A 15,328-nucleotide genomic window follows, 5' to 3' on the forward strand; every position below is an offset into this window, starting at 1 on the left:
CGTAAGCATTTATTTATGACATTTATTTAAAACTTAAATCTAGTAACATCTGTATGAAGATCTGTGCGGAGTTGAAATGCCATGTAAATGAACTTAATAAGAATACAAAAATCTATACACAGTATGTCTGAAGTTGCCATTTATTATTTTGGGGCAGCATGACATCAAGCCGTTCTCTCTCTCTCCATTCAATGGTTTAGGGAAGGGGGATGGGGGATGACAAGCCCTTCTCTCCCCCAATAGAAGTGTCCGTCCGTGGGGTAGGGCGCTCACAGTCCCGGCCCCCCAGCGAAGATGAGCTCCAGACAGGCCTGGATGTCTCCGTCTGTGGCCTGCAGCGCCCGCAGCATCAGGTCCTCGTCCTGGATCCCCATGTCCCTCAGCTGCTGCATCTGGGACTGCCACCGGCCCTGGGAGCACAACACACACAACAAACACATGCAATGAATACACAAACCCAAACAGTCTAAAGATTACCTGGCATAGTTATAGTTTAATTCCTGCCTCCTTTTAGCGGCATTTAGAACTTGCAGTGTGTTTAATGTTTTATTAAATTCATTCATTTATTTAAAAAGTGAAACCAACCGGCCCTGGAAGCACAACAAACACATTCATTGAATATATCCAAAAAGATTCACCACATGCTGAAGCTGCGTTAACATAGTAGAAGTTAAAATACTGCCTCGATTTAGTGGCATAAACAAGTTGCAGTGTACAGGTGCATATAAACAAATTGAATGTCAATGTAAAGTTAAAAAAAAAAAAAATCAGGAATTTAATACAAAAAGTGAATCTTTCATATGTTCTGGATTCATTACACACAAAGTGAAATTAATCTAGAATAAACTAACTTTTCAGGAATTTGAAATGTATGTCTTATAAATCCTTTTTTAGATTTGTTATACGTTATATTATCTACCAGTCAGGGTAAAACAGGCCAGGTTTTTTTTTTTTTCTAAGATATTTTTTTTGGCATTTTTATGCTTTATTAATAGTGTAGAGACAGAGTTGAAAATGGGGCAGAGAGGGGAGTGACATGCAGAGAGCGACCGCGGGCTGGAATCGAACCCGGGTCCGCTGCTGGCCGAGGCCCATGGGGGGGGACGCCCTACCAACTGAGCTAAGGGCGCCCCCCTCGCCAGGTACAACTTTTCATTCTATATTTGGATATTACAGATTCAGATTCTGAACACTTTATTCTCTGTTGTGACAAAAAAATCGTCTTAGAAATCAAGAAATAGCTCAACAAAATACTGAATTACTTTATACCAGTGACCTGATGGTAGTAGCTTGAAATACTAATACAGAGGATGACAGGAGTAAATAAATTAATATTTTTTTATACTTTATGATGTGTTATATGGACGTGTGTCTGCAATAAAGCTATATATATATTATATTAAATACAGTGTATGTGTGTTATAGTTAGTGCCTGTGGAGCCTGACCTGTAGAGCAGACATGTTGGAGGCCTGCAGAGCTTGCTGCAGAGCCTGGCTGAACAGGTCGTTACTGACGGGGGTCCCTGCTGGGGGGGCCGAGCTGCTGCTGGAGGGGTCCGCCTAGCACACACACATCATGACAGAATAAAAATGTGTTTCTAATACATATCTTTCATGTATGTATGCATGTTTAAAGGTGCAGTGTGTACTATTTGAACATTAAGTGGTATCAAATGGGGAAAGTTCTAGATTCCTCCTGTTAAAGACCATATGGAAAAAAGAAAGAAAAGATAAATGGTATCATTGGCAGCACAAAAAAACTATACAAATATCTAAAAGAAAAATAGCAAGATAAATTGCTGTGTCCATTTTTAAACACACACACACACACACACACACACACACACACACACACACACACACACACACACACACACACACACACACACACACACACACACACACACACACACACACACACACACACACACACACACACACACACACACACACACACACACACATACACACACACCTGGAGCAACTGTACTCGGTTCATAGTTACGAGAGAACAATTTTTGGTAAAAGAAAGAAAAGATAAATGCTTTCATTCGCACAAAGAACTATGCAAATATCTAAAAAATAAATGTTGCTGTATCCATTTTTAAAAATCACAGCCCTAATGTGCCTGTACTATATACATATCTTTCTACACATGAATAAAGCCTCACGTTGCTGGAGGTGGTGGGAGTGACTGCGCTGCTGTCGGGCGTGCTGGCCAGAGCCAGAGCTGTGGCCAGTTCACTCTGAGTGATGGGACGAGGGCCGGTGGCTCCACTGTGGCTCAGAGACACAGGACGCATTCCTGAGGCTCTGCTAGACGGGCCGGCCGGGCTGCCCTGGAAGTATACACATATTTAGGGTTAGAGGGTTAGGGGGTTAAGGGATTAGAGGGTTAGGGTTAGAGGGTTAGGGTTAGACACCGGGCTGCCCTGTTATGAATACAGAGATTAAGATACAGAGGAAATAACATTAAGAATCAGAATCTCTTTATTGTTATTGCGCAAAGTCCAACGAAATTTGGGTAGAGGCTCTCTTTTTTTTTTTTTTTTTAAGATATTTTTTGGGGGCATTTTTATGCTTTTTTTTATTGATAGTGCAGAGAGACAGAGGTGAAATGGGGCAGAGAGGGGAGTGACATGCAGAGAACGACCGCGGTCGGGAATCGAACCTGGGTCTGCTGCTGGGCCCGGCCCGGGAGGGGGACGCCTTACCGACTGAGCTAAAGGCGCCCCCAGAGGCTCTCTTTTTAAGTGCTTTTTTTTCCAGACACCTGAATTCATCAGTTGACCTTTTATGTTATATCTGATGTTATTAGTACATATAGAAAATACATGTAGGGCTCTGGAATAGTCAGTTTATAATGAACATGATATTCGATCTTGTAAAAAAATTAAAGAGTGACTTACGGACTGGAAATCATCCTCATCGTCAGACATTCCCTCAAACATGAAGCCTCCTGCAAGATCAACATCAATATTTTTACATTTGGAGTGAAAGCACAACACAAACTAATCCAAGGCACTGTGTGTAATGTCTGAGTATTTAGTGGAATCTAGTGGTGAGATTCTAGATTGCAATGCTACCAGCAAACGTTTATTCTTCCGGAGAATTTACAGAAGCTGCGGTGGCCTTCAAGGACCAGAGGCTAGTCACTAAAGATGGCATCATCCACCACTGTCTCAAGTATTTCCACAATATCAAGCGATGAGGTGAAGATGTACTGTATATAGTAAAGAATAAAATATTGTCTATAAAAACTAGTAGCCTATATATTCAACATGTCTATGTATGCTGTATCTCAAACAGGGCAGACCCAGTGGCTGTGTGTTGCCTGTTACCTGGCATGTCGCTGTATGAGTTGGCAGAGACGTTCCTGGAGGAGCTGGCTGAGGCCTGAGCGGGCATGCTGCCGGCCACAGAGTGAAGCACCAGGATGATGGCATTCACCAGCGCCGGGTGGGAACTCATCAGTCTGGGGAAAACACACACACACACAAAAGGTAAAAATTGGGAATCAACCCTGCGTTCCAATCCCCATACTTCCCTACTAGTATGTACTTTAGTATGCCAGAAAAAGATATAGGATGTCCCAATAGATGAACGTCAATTGTAGTATGCTGAAGATACCTAGATGCCCCATTAACTCGTATTGCAAGTTGGAGTATTCGTCTTTATTCTTGACATTTCTCGACATAATGAAAAAGAAAATCTTCCTTATCTGATTAGTTTTTTCTCTCCTGAGGCCCTTGAACTCTTCTGTAATTTAGTATGTAGTGTAGTAAAAAGATAAAGTATGTGAATTGGAACGCAGGGTAAAATGACTTCCAACTTTCATACATGTAAAGTCAGCAGTAAGAACAATAGCCTATATATGAAACAAATGCCTAACTCCAATAACAGAAAGGCTTTGAAAACCTTTATTTTTTTCCTTTTATATATTTGTGTGTGCAAACCCTGGCTGTGCTATGTCCCTGTTATTTATATATCTTGTATACTGTTCTGTGTATACTATTTACCTTTTCTTTTACAGTAACGTATTGTTAAAAATACAATATAAAAAAAAAATAATAATTTAAAAAAAACTTCCACTTGTCCGTAACCACTATACTCATTTATTCTACATTACATAAAATAACAAAGGAGAGCCACACTCACACGTCCAGCATGCTTGGGTCTGTGAACTGCACAAACAGATCTTTGTCTTTTAGAACACCTAAACAGATAAAAAAAAAAGGGTGTTAGGTGAAATGGGACAATTTGAAAATGTTTGTATAGTTAATAAGAGACAGTCATAAAAGCATTTATATTATTTTATCAAGTCTTACCTAAAGCGACCGGGTCTGACCTGAGCCCTGGTGTAGCCACGATGATCTGATCCAGAGATTCTTTGTTCGTCAGCATTTTATAAACCTACGAGAAAGACAGTGTATTGGCCATTTGTCCTCCATAAAACAATAACTTGAAAATAAAGAAATCAAACAAAACAACGTAATCAAAATAGCCACTGAGGCACTAGGGGGACGAATCTTACGCAGGGTTAGGGAAAAGAGTCCACTGTCCAGTCGGGAATTTGCGTTTTGAAGGTTTATTTTCCGATCTTTACAAGCAAACAAAGCACATGTACAACAGCGTGGAACTGGCCGCTTCATCTTCTTTGTCTCTCTTGCACAGCTGGTAAAAAACCATGACCCTACCCAGTGCCTGTCTCACCCATTCCCGCCTACCTCTATATATAGGCACCTGGTGCGCCACAGCTGGCCACTAATAGCAAAACAAAAGCATAAACAAACTCAAATTAACTTTAACTGTAATGCAACAAGAAAATAAACATAAAATAATCAAACTATTTTATATCAAGTCAAAAAACTAAATAAATGTTTTATAATTAAATCGGACAAATGAATAGCTCCAACAGACAGGAAGAGACTCAAACAGGTAAATGTGTCGGCAGCGGCAGAAGGAGAAGAGGTAGTTATGTTGACCTAGCTTCTGTAGATACACTGTAGTTGCAGGAATAGTAACAGCCTGGAATTGATTATGTACTCAAACAACACTAAATGAGCAATATGTCGGCTGTTAGTGAGTAGAATCTGTATTGTTGCACTAATCAGTACACATTTGACCACACAAATGAGTAGTGTGCATTCTTGACTTCACATGAAATGGGATAAGTTATTTGCTGGTGGTGATAATTATAGACATTGTAGATGTTAAAGGCCTACTTCACCGGTTGGAATATGAAGGTGTATTGAACTTGAAGATCCTATTTAGTATAAATGTGCAAAAAAAATATTAAATCGGATCATCTTAGCCTGAGAAAAGGCAGAAAGAGTGTTTATGGTCTCACTGTCTAACCCTACATTTTCCCATGCGTGACATCACACTAGTAAAAATGTAGGGTTAGGATTAACAGGACAGCTGGGCCAAGGGAAGACTGAGGGAAGAAAAACCTAATTCATTATATTATAATAGTTATTTTATAATGATAGAACGCTGGTTCTGTACGGGTGAAGTATTCCTTTAAATACAGTTCCTTTGTCTAGAGCTGAACCAACTTTGTCTGGCAAAAATGAGAGTTAGCAAATGGGACAACTTGACAAAAAACTTTTTTTAAGGAAATGATAGTCCTCATATGAGTTTTTATTATAAGCAGGACAACTTTAAGATAAACTGTGAACTAAAACCTTCAGCTTTAACAGAAGGATGAGATATTGTCGTACAATAGACTCAAAAAATCTATAGAAAATAAATCACAGGAGCAGTGGGCGGACATAATTAATAGTCTTTGGAGCACTGGAGGGAGAAGGGAGAGGGGCGTCATCATGGACTGTGCTGTGTGTGTGTGTGTGTGTGTGTGTGTGTGTGTGTGTGTGACAGTGTGTGTGTGTGACAGTGTGTGTGTGTGTGTCATCTACTCACTGAGTCTCTATAGGCAGAGTTTAGTGAGTGTAGAGCAGCATGAAACACTCTGAACTCTCTGGCTGCTGTCGCTCTGTTCACAGGTTCTAGAGAAGAAAAACACACACATTCAGAATCTCAGTATATCGGAACACACACACACACACAGACAGACAGACAGACAGACAGACAGAGAGACAGACAGACAGACAGACAGACAGACAGACAGACAGACAGACAGACACACACACACCTCAAATCTCTCACAGACAGGTATACATCTCATAAAAGTTCCATGCATGGTAGAGTAGCAAGTCATTCTCCCTGCGCTCTCAAGAGGGAACACACACACACACACACACACACACACACACACACACACACACACACACACACACACACACACACACACACACACACACACACACACACACACACACACACACACACACACACACACACACACACACACACACACACACACACACACACACACACACACACACACACACACACCTGCATTGGTCTCCGGTTCGGGCCAGTTCTTCTTGAGGATGTGCAGAGTGGCTCCTGGTTGGATCCCACATGCGTCCAGCGTCAAGTCGTCCTTCAGTTTACGACCACAGTGAACAAACTCTGAGAAGAAAAACAATTTAATTAATTTGATTCGAAAATACATTTTAATACACATTTTTACATTTCATTTGAACATTAGTTATATCTTGCCTGAACGTTTAAGAAGTTCTAACTTTATTGTATGTACTAGGCATCTCTGTCTAGTATGCTTGTTATTGTATAGGCTTTTATGCACACTACAAACTACCAGTGAGGCTATGTGAGGTCTGCTGAATCTATCCGCTCTTTTAAATCCAAGCTGAAGACTTTTCCGTTTAGCCTGGAATGTGTCACTTTTTTATTTCAGTCAATTTATTTCAGTCAATAAAAGGATTGGCATTTCCAACGGTACGGCAGCTTTCTGGACATCGCATTAATTAATTTACGCATGCGTCAGAATTGCCTCTAGCCATTATATACGTCTTTCCAACTAATAACATGTCTTGTGTATCAATTCAAACCTATGAGCTCGGGGTCTGGTATGGCGTCAGACAGTTGAACCGCGACCAGTTGCTTCAAAGCGGCGACTCTGTACCCGCCGGGAGCCACGTCGCCGGGCATCATCTCCGGGAAGTAGAAGGTGGATTTGGGTCGGTCCACCAACTTCAGGGACAGCTGCCACTCCGAGCAAGACATCTCCACCTAACACCACAAGCAGGCGATACAGTTAAGTAAAGAAAATAGCTAAAAATGGCCAGAGAAAGACATCTCCAACTAATACAATTAAATGTACAAGCGATTAAGTAGCCTACAGAAAATACACTATTTTTTTCTTTACTTTTTCGGAAGAGAAATCAATGGCTATTTTAATTCAGGACCAGGGCAGTCAGAGCAAGACATGTCCACCTAACAACACAAGCGAGCGAGACAGTTAAGTAAAGAAAATAGCTATGAATGGTCGATTTCAACACATTATTTGAAGATAAATCAAGAATATATTTGTCAAAGACCACGCAGTAATATCAAATAAACAATATACCAGCAACACAATGATTTTATTAGAGTTGGAAGACATATTTAACTTCAAGTAAGAACTCAAGCAAGCAAAATAAAGAGCATTGCTATACATTTATCGTTTGACTATAGCTTTCATTTGAAGATAAATCAATTAATATCTTTGCTCAGGACCACGCAGTTACATTTTATAAAGGTTAGACTATTAACACAAGGTTTGTATTAGACTTGGTAAGCATTCAAAGCTTTATTTTTATGTTTTTCTTAGGGTTTTGCCATTGACTGTTACGTTAGCAACAGCTCAGTCCGGTTAGCTGCTTAAAAACCTTCCAAAATGATCGGTTAAACGTGACTTATTTGTATGATAAGGCTTGTTCAAAATCCAAATTGTATAAGATAAAAGTAAATGTCATACAGGAAACGTCACGATAACTGTAGGCTTTTTATTCTATTAATGTTTTTTGTTAGAAGAACCGCAGACTCACCATTGTTGACATCTGATTCGCTTCCTGGTTTTTAGTCACGTGGTCTGTGTTGCGTTTACGTGCAGCGTTCAAAGCAAAGGCGCTTTTAGTTATGCGTGTCCTTCGCTGTCAGTTTAAAAAACAGAATTAACATCTTTCAATTGACTCTCTTGCGCTCCCCTACAATACATGTTATGATTGTATGTGTTCCTCTTTACTTTTTTTTATGTATAGGCCTATGTTATATTGTTGGAGGAGAGGAGAGATGTTAGAATTGGACAACTGTTCATGTAGGGCCCACTTGTCCTACAAATGATAAAGAAACATTGAAATTTGATTTGTCCGTTTATATACTGTATAGTTTGAGGACCATGTGAAAAGTCAACACTAATTATGCCGATCAAAAACATAAAGACATTTCCGTTGTCCACATACAAAGGCAGTGTGCATCAAACTTGTATTAAACATAACTTAGCCTATACAGTAGCTACAGTGTAGGCTATGGTAAGAACGAGTGTGTGTGTGTGTTCATAAATGGTTAACACCGGGGGTCGCTTCCCCTCCCACCCGCTGTAGAATATGACATCACTGCTGGACAAAGCAGCAAAGGAGTGGTTTGATTTCTGTGAGGGAGAACCGTCCCAGATCAATGGGACAAGACCTTAAAAAATCTGCCTAAAAAAAACTCGCCTATCCAACGTCCACGCGAGCTTTTCCTCACGTTTGCAGCACTAGAAAGTAGGCCTACACGCGCTCTGTCTTGAACGGATTTAAAGAAGCCTACTCTGGACAAAATAACGGCAGAGAAACGAGAGACTAAACCGCTGGATGCTTGGGGTCTTTTTTTTTCTTTTAAAGTTTCGCCTTCCTAATATGGTAAGACAAGGAAAAAAGTGTGTTTGAAAGCAGCGCATGAACTAACAGACAGAGTATGCTAATGTAGCGCCTATGTGTGTGTCAGTGGTATAAGGACGGAGATAACTTTTGATTTTCCAAGTCGAGCAACAGCTGGCGGGGATTACAGTGGAGCCCCATAATAGGTCCATGCATAAACCCAACGGGCTAAAAACTGGTTTACATAGTCCGCCTCTTATTTACCAACACGTGTGATTTCCTTTGACGGTATTTTTTCTTCCTTTCATAGTTTTAAAGTGAGACAGAGGCCGCCTGCTTAGCTGTACAGTGAGTGTGTGTGTGCCAGTGTACGGTTTCATAGATTGGGCTCATGCCATGTATGAATGAAGTGCGCAGCGCCCTCTGTTGACAGAAAGTCGACACTGCAACACAGTGAATTTAATTAGTGTAATAGTTCCATAACTCACTGTGGACATGGCAGTTACAGTCATGCAATAACATTTACTTGATGTATTAGCCTATTCAGCCTTTATTTATTTGAACCTATACTATATAGGATAAAGCCTGGCAATACAACTGTATAGGGCCTATGGACTAGTATAGGCCTATTTATAATGTAAGAATGTTGGCTAGTGTTTTATAATTGTATTGTGTCTGCCTCTGTTTGTATCAGGACATGCTAGGTTTCCAACCTGAGGTCCCCGACCCATTCGGGGTCACAACACAACATCTGAGGGTCAATACAATATTAACAGAGTAGAAATGCAGTAGTCCATATAACTAAGTATGTAGGGCTGCAGTCTAAGTAGGATTTAATAATTTAGTTTTTTAAAAGGCCTATGTGTTTTTCTCCTTTCTCTTTCTGTCTACACACAGACTACACTGAGGCTTAATCAACTTTGTGTCATTTGTGCGATTTCTTTAATGAAACCGTCATTAATTTTTATGAAAAAAGTTACACACTATAGCTTTAATGTTTAATAGGAGCCGCTGTTCTCCTGGCTGCATTGAATAACATTCCCGGGCTGTGTATTAAAACTGGATTTTCTTCAGTGTACAGATCATGAGAGGATATTCCCAGATTTTGCCAAAAAGTGATTTTGACAAGCGTTTTTTTTTTTTTTTTTTTTAAAGGGACAGTGCATATTAATAAACATGAGCACCAAAGTTCAACATGTAAATGTGCCAGATTTAGCCATGCAGGATAATTATCACCTGTAGTCCCTGGCAGGTAGAAAGAAAAAAAGAATAATTCAAAAAAGAAAAATACAACACATAAGCACAAAAACAAAATAACACAAGACAAGCAAAACGACACAATAATTTCTCCAATTTCAGACTGCACCTTTAAATGCAAAACCACCTTTTAATGTTGAAAAAGGAGCCACTATTCTCCTAGCCACATGCTGGCCCTTATCACATGACTCCACAGCTGTTAGCTCTGCTGGCAGGTAGAGCTTCCTGTGGGGATGTAGGAGGATGTAATATTTTCCATCCTGACAACTTGTATAGGAAATGATTACCGATACAGTGGATAGATTATGATGTCATTCCACTTTGTAAGGAATGCTCCACTAACTATGTTTCTTCGTGTGTGTGTGTGTGTGTGTGTGTGTGTGTGTGTGTGTGTGTGTGTGTGTGTGTGTGTGGTTGTAAGTTTGTGACAGTTAGGCCGTTTGTGTTGCTATTTCATCTGCTTATTATTGCACATATATGTCAAGCTGCCGGAAGATAAAGGTTATAGTAAATTGGATGCTGGATTTTTTACAAAAGCAGGATGTTGGAGTTTCTGTCACACATTGCATAGAAAGAGCTATAATACACTTTTCTGGTCTCGAAAATTATATATACAGTCGAGGCTTGTCACTGACTCACTTGCTAATTATGAGATATGTAAAAATATGAATGTTGTGCTATATTTTCTTGCCTATTATTGTATTATATGTATGAGACTGATTCATACCCTGCATGGTGTGAATAGTACGTTTTGAGGTCAATTAAAATTGTTCCATTTTAAGGAAAATTGCCGACATTTGAGACAGCTAATTATCTTGTGTTGAGATCACTTATCATTCATAGGTAGTGAAACTGTATCTTACATATGTATAAAAACTTGAGTTCCACAGAAAAAATGACAGTTGTGCCAACTAATTATCTGTTGTACGGATAACAAACAAATCCAGGTCATTCACAATGTTGATTCAAACATCAAACAGGGGGGCGCCCTTTGCTCAGTTGGTAGGGCGTCCCCCCCATTGGCCTCAGCCAGCAGCGGACCTGGGTTCGATTCCAGCCCGCGGTCGTTCTCTGCATGTCACTCCCCTCTCTGCCCCATTTCAACTCTGTCTCTACACTATCAATAAAGCATAAAAATGCCCAAAAAATATATATAAAAAAAAAAAAAACATCAAACAGTGTTAATAGTCTGAAAAACTTTCGAAACTACACAATAATACTTTACTTTGTTGAAGTCTTCGTATCTAGAACTCAAAACCTGAAGTTACAATATGGATGATACGTCTCCTCAACACAATATAAATAGTTGGCTCAAATGTAGGCAGTTTTCCTTCAAACTTAAACCTGCAGTGTGTAGAATTTTGGGTTCTATTTCCTAGCAGACTTTGTAGAAAATAATTATAATATCCATAAGTATGTTTAATTTAGTGCATAATAGCTGAAAAAAACTGTTAGAATTATTATTTTTTCCCTTAGAAAGGATCTCATATATGTCCATATTTCTCCATACCTTGGACCAAGGCATTGGCACCGCCATGTTGGAAGCGTCATGGTTGGAATGTCATCAGGTGCATTGTTTAGAATTTAGAATTGTTCTTGTCCTTGAAGGCCACTGTAGCTTCTGATATTATTCAAAAGGGGTGGGGTTACCCAGGGAGCGTTGCATTCTAGAACTTTCTAGAATTTTCTAGAACTTTCTTAATGATGTCATATTACACACTGCACCTTTTAAAACGTTTTAATTAGTCTCAAAACTCAAAAATCTAGTGGGCTAGTTAATTTCACATTGTAAAGTTTCAGGCATAACAAAAACTTTTTACTCAATGTCTGATCCATAAAGCCCAATTAAAGTTAATGAAGCTCCTCTTTCTTCAGTTCAACAAACTAATGTTTCATTTGATGAAGTATTTCACTAATCGTCTTGACAACTATGGGGATGGATGAAGTAAAATCCGGTCACCCCTAATATAAATATGGCTTACTAAAAATTCTCACCACGGCTGCCATATGGATTTTGAAAGACTTATATCATCCCACAATGCACGGCCCAATGGGTATCGGTGCTTTTCCCAGATTGGAAATGTCCCCATAATCAAGGGTTGAATGGGTCCTAATAGTTTTTAGTAACTAGGCGAAGATAGCCATATGCCAGAGTTCAAAAAGTCTATCAAATCCATTATATTCAAAGTGTTTATATTCAAAAATTGTCCTTGCCGTCACGGAGACAATGAAACGATCAAACTGTTACAGAACGGCTGTCGTAGATTTCTCAAAAGCTAAAATTGCCGTGGTTACGATGACTTAACTTTAATGTTCTGTGATACTTCCAGAATCGTGTCTGGTTCCTTTTGACCTCGGTTATAATAATCCTTATAGCGCTGCGTCAGAAATGAAATACACTGGTGATCATGGCTCAAAAGCTGCCGAAGCAATAACTGAAATACATCCAAGGCAGTCAGGATGTCAAACTTCCAGTCTTTCACTGACTGTTTTCTTTTCTGTTGTAATGGTCTTCACTTCAGATGAGCAACATTATGAGTTTTATAAATATTATTGTATTATTATTATATTCCATACTACTGCGGACTTAAAGGTGGAGTCAGTTATTCTGGAGAATGCTTGTTGTTGTCAAAATCACTTGTTTCCAAAATCAGTGAATATTTCCTCACGATCTGCTCTCTGTCTGTATTGTGTGTATGCTGAAAAAAAATCTGGAATTCATACGCAGCCTCTGTAAACGAGCATGGTTGCTACAGTGATCTCCCTTTATTTACATACCCTTATACATACCAGTTTACAGAACCTGGGCTGTGTATTAACATCACATTTGTAATGGACAGTGGATCGTTATGAGATAATAACTGATTTTGTGAAAAAGTGATTTTGACAAGTGTTCTCTAGAATCACTAACTCCACCTTTTTAAAAATTGAAGGAAACACTACCAAGTTTGAAACATTGCTTGAATATAGTGGTAGACAACATATTCTTTTTAAACAACTTCCTACACTACAGCTAAGAGTTTACTGTGCCATTATACTGTATTATTTAGGATGCAACTTGCTTGTGTGGACAGTTCCTTTGATCTCTGGCTCTGACCTGAATGGTTAAAGCTGCTCTGTGGACTGAAAAGGAGGGAAAAAAGCTTTTAGTTGCCGGCATGGGGTCAGTTATAGTGCCTGAGTCATGCTGTAAAGAAAACCTCTTTGATGGTTCCCTGGTGTCTGCACTATAGGCCCAGTCAGACTGTGGTCTAGTGGGTTGGCATATTTTCAGTCTTAGGGAAAATTCACGGATATATTTGCCCAAATGTTGCCCCTTTAGAGAGGAGAGGATGCCTGTGTTATAAGGTATGATGTATAGCGAATGGGTCACCTTTTCGCTATACATTATCCTGCTTATTACTCGGCTACTCACTAAATTAATTAATTAGTTGAAGCCAAATGTTATTTTAGTTTAGGTTGTATTGATTTGTACATGCTTTAATTACAGTACCAACAAATTGTACTCTACAGTTTGAACTTACTCCATAGAAAATGTAACCATTTCAATTTGTGTCCAAACGTACTCACGTCGTCTTGCCTGGAGTCTTTTCAGAAATTAACCATGACTCTGAAGTTCCCTGTTCTCCTGATACATTCATAGTCATGTTGAAAAAGTATTCTGTTGTTTTGTAAAGGGGTAGTAGGCCTAACTGTGTGTAGATGTCTTTCAGCAGATTGATTGATATGACAGGTAGTGATAAATCAGAACAATGAAGATAGAACACACTATTTATCAGTTCTGTGTAATAATGTCCATTCTTCTCCTCTTTGACTATTTCTTCCTATATTCGCATATACAGCCGTGGAAAAAATTAAGAGACCAGTCTGGATTTTTCTTCAATCTTTATCTCTACATTACTTCATGGGAATGCTCTTAATGACAATATTTTTTATTGTGAATTTGGTAGAAATGTTGTCAGTAGTTTATATTATTAAATGAAATGTTCATTCTACTCAAACACATGCCTCTAAATAATAAAACGAGAGACACTGAATATTTGGAGTGGTCTCTTCATTTTTTTCCAGAGCTGTATGTCCAGTGAATAATAACCCTCATTCTCTGCCTCTGACGGGGGGTGAATATCTCAGGAGATTGAGATAGCGTCAACGTACAAGCGTCCCCTTTGAGCTATATTCTTGTGAATGTGGATAGTTAGCCTGCTATCGGTGTATGAATGTGTGTGTGAATGGTAACGTGGTTGTTAGCCTGCTATCGGTGTATGAATGTGTGTGTGAATGGTAACATGGTAGTTAGCCTGCTATTGGTGTGTGAATGAATATGTGTGTGAATGGGAACAAGTCTCCCTTGCAAAAAGAGTCTCCGGTCTCAATGGTATTTACCCATAGGATTTACCTGTATAAATAAAGGTTTGAAAAAAAAAAAAATAGGCTAAAGCTTTCTGATCGTCCAGTGAGTGTGAGCAAAGTAGTGAGTGTGTTGCTGAGCTGTTGTGGAAAGTACTTTGTGATTATGCTGCACTTCTCCTGCCCACATCCTCTCTCTGTTTAAGTCATAAAGGGCGAGGGGGAAGGCCTCATGGAAAATGATTCAGTTAAAGCTGATGAGGTGGAGCAACAGCTGGAGGCAATAATACAATATACTTCACACCAGAACATCACGGCTGGTCTGCTGTAGCTGCCAAAGTGTGTCTGTCCAAAACACATCAAAACAAAAGTTTGCTGCAGTTGTTGTTGTTGTAAGGCAAGGCAAGTTTATATAGCACAATTCACACACAAGGCAACTCAAAGTGCTATAAAAAATGTATTTAACTTGTATTTTTCCAGATAAAACATTAAGAACAGTTTCCTATTTACACATTTTCTTAACAAGGGCATATACATACATCACGATTAGACATAGGAACATATTGAAATTGTGTTGAACAGATAATAAAATCAATAGATATGTTGTAGTTGTAGATATGTGTATTCATTCAGTTTCACTTATGTTACGTTATGTCAATGATATTTGGGACGTAACAGTGTCTAGTCTGACCATGACTCACCAACAATAGTTACAGCAAAAGTCTGGAAACTCCACACAACTGATGAGGTAGCAAGTGGAAACCTGGAAAAGCCTTTAGTCTAGGATTTAAATACGCTATTAATGATGGATACATGTTAAAAGAGTGTTGCTTATAGTTGCTGTTAGCTTTCTATGAGTTGCACAAAACATGTATGGCTTTGGTGACTGCCATTGGTTTCAAAAAATACACTGATGAATGGGCAGAAAACAACACATACTAGTCTGTGCCACTTTC

At 39.2% G+C, this 15,328-nt stretch overlaps 2 protein-coding genes across 3 annotated transcripts in view; one reads left to right on the forward strand and one right to left on the reverse strand.

Annotated features, from left to right (window-relative positions):
- On the reverse strand, positions 1 to 7,982 carry LOC307260411 (ubiquitin-like protein 7). The gene is made up of 11 exons (XM_080040645.1): positions 7,956 to 7,982; positions 6,978 to 7,158; positions 6,418 to 6,537; positions 5,923 to 6,008; positions 4,329 to 4,413; positions 4,159 to 4,216; positions 3,342 to 3,475; positions 2,910 to 2,959; positions 2,172 to 2,339; positions 1,447 to 1,560; positions 1 to 410 (listed from the first exon to the last, which is right to left on the reverse strand). The coding sequence occupies exons 1-11, from the start codon at positions 7,965 to 7,967 to the stop codon at positions 270 to 272; spliced, it is 1,149 nt and encodes a 382-aa protein (XP_079896771.1). The 5' UTR covers positions 7,968 to 7,982; the 3' UTR covers positions 1 to 269.
- Positions 7,983 to 8,576: 594 nt separating this feature from the next.
- The window catches only part of cd276 (CD276 molecule), a 125,847-nt gene continuing 119,095 nt past the window's right edge, over positions 8,577 to 15,328 (forward strand). For both annotated transcript variants that reach the window (XM_080033284.1, XM_080033285.1), the window contains exon 1: positions 8,577 to 8,810. The gene's annotated coding sequence lies outside the window, so the exon portion shown is untranslated. The remainder of the gene's footprint in view (positions 8,811 to 15,328) is intronic.

Source organism: Ammodytes marinus (genome assembly GCF_949987685.1).
Source record: "Ammodytes marinus genome assembly, chromosome: 1".
NCBI classification, from domain to species: Eukaryota; Metazoa; Chordata; class Actinopteri; order Uranoscopiformes; family Ammodytidae; genus Ammodytes; species Ammodytes marinus.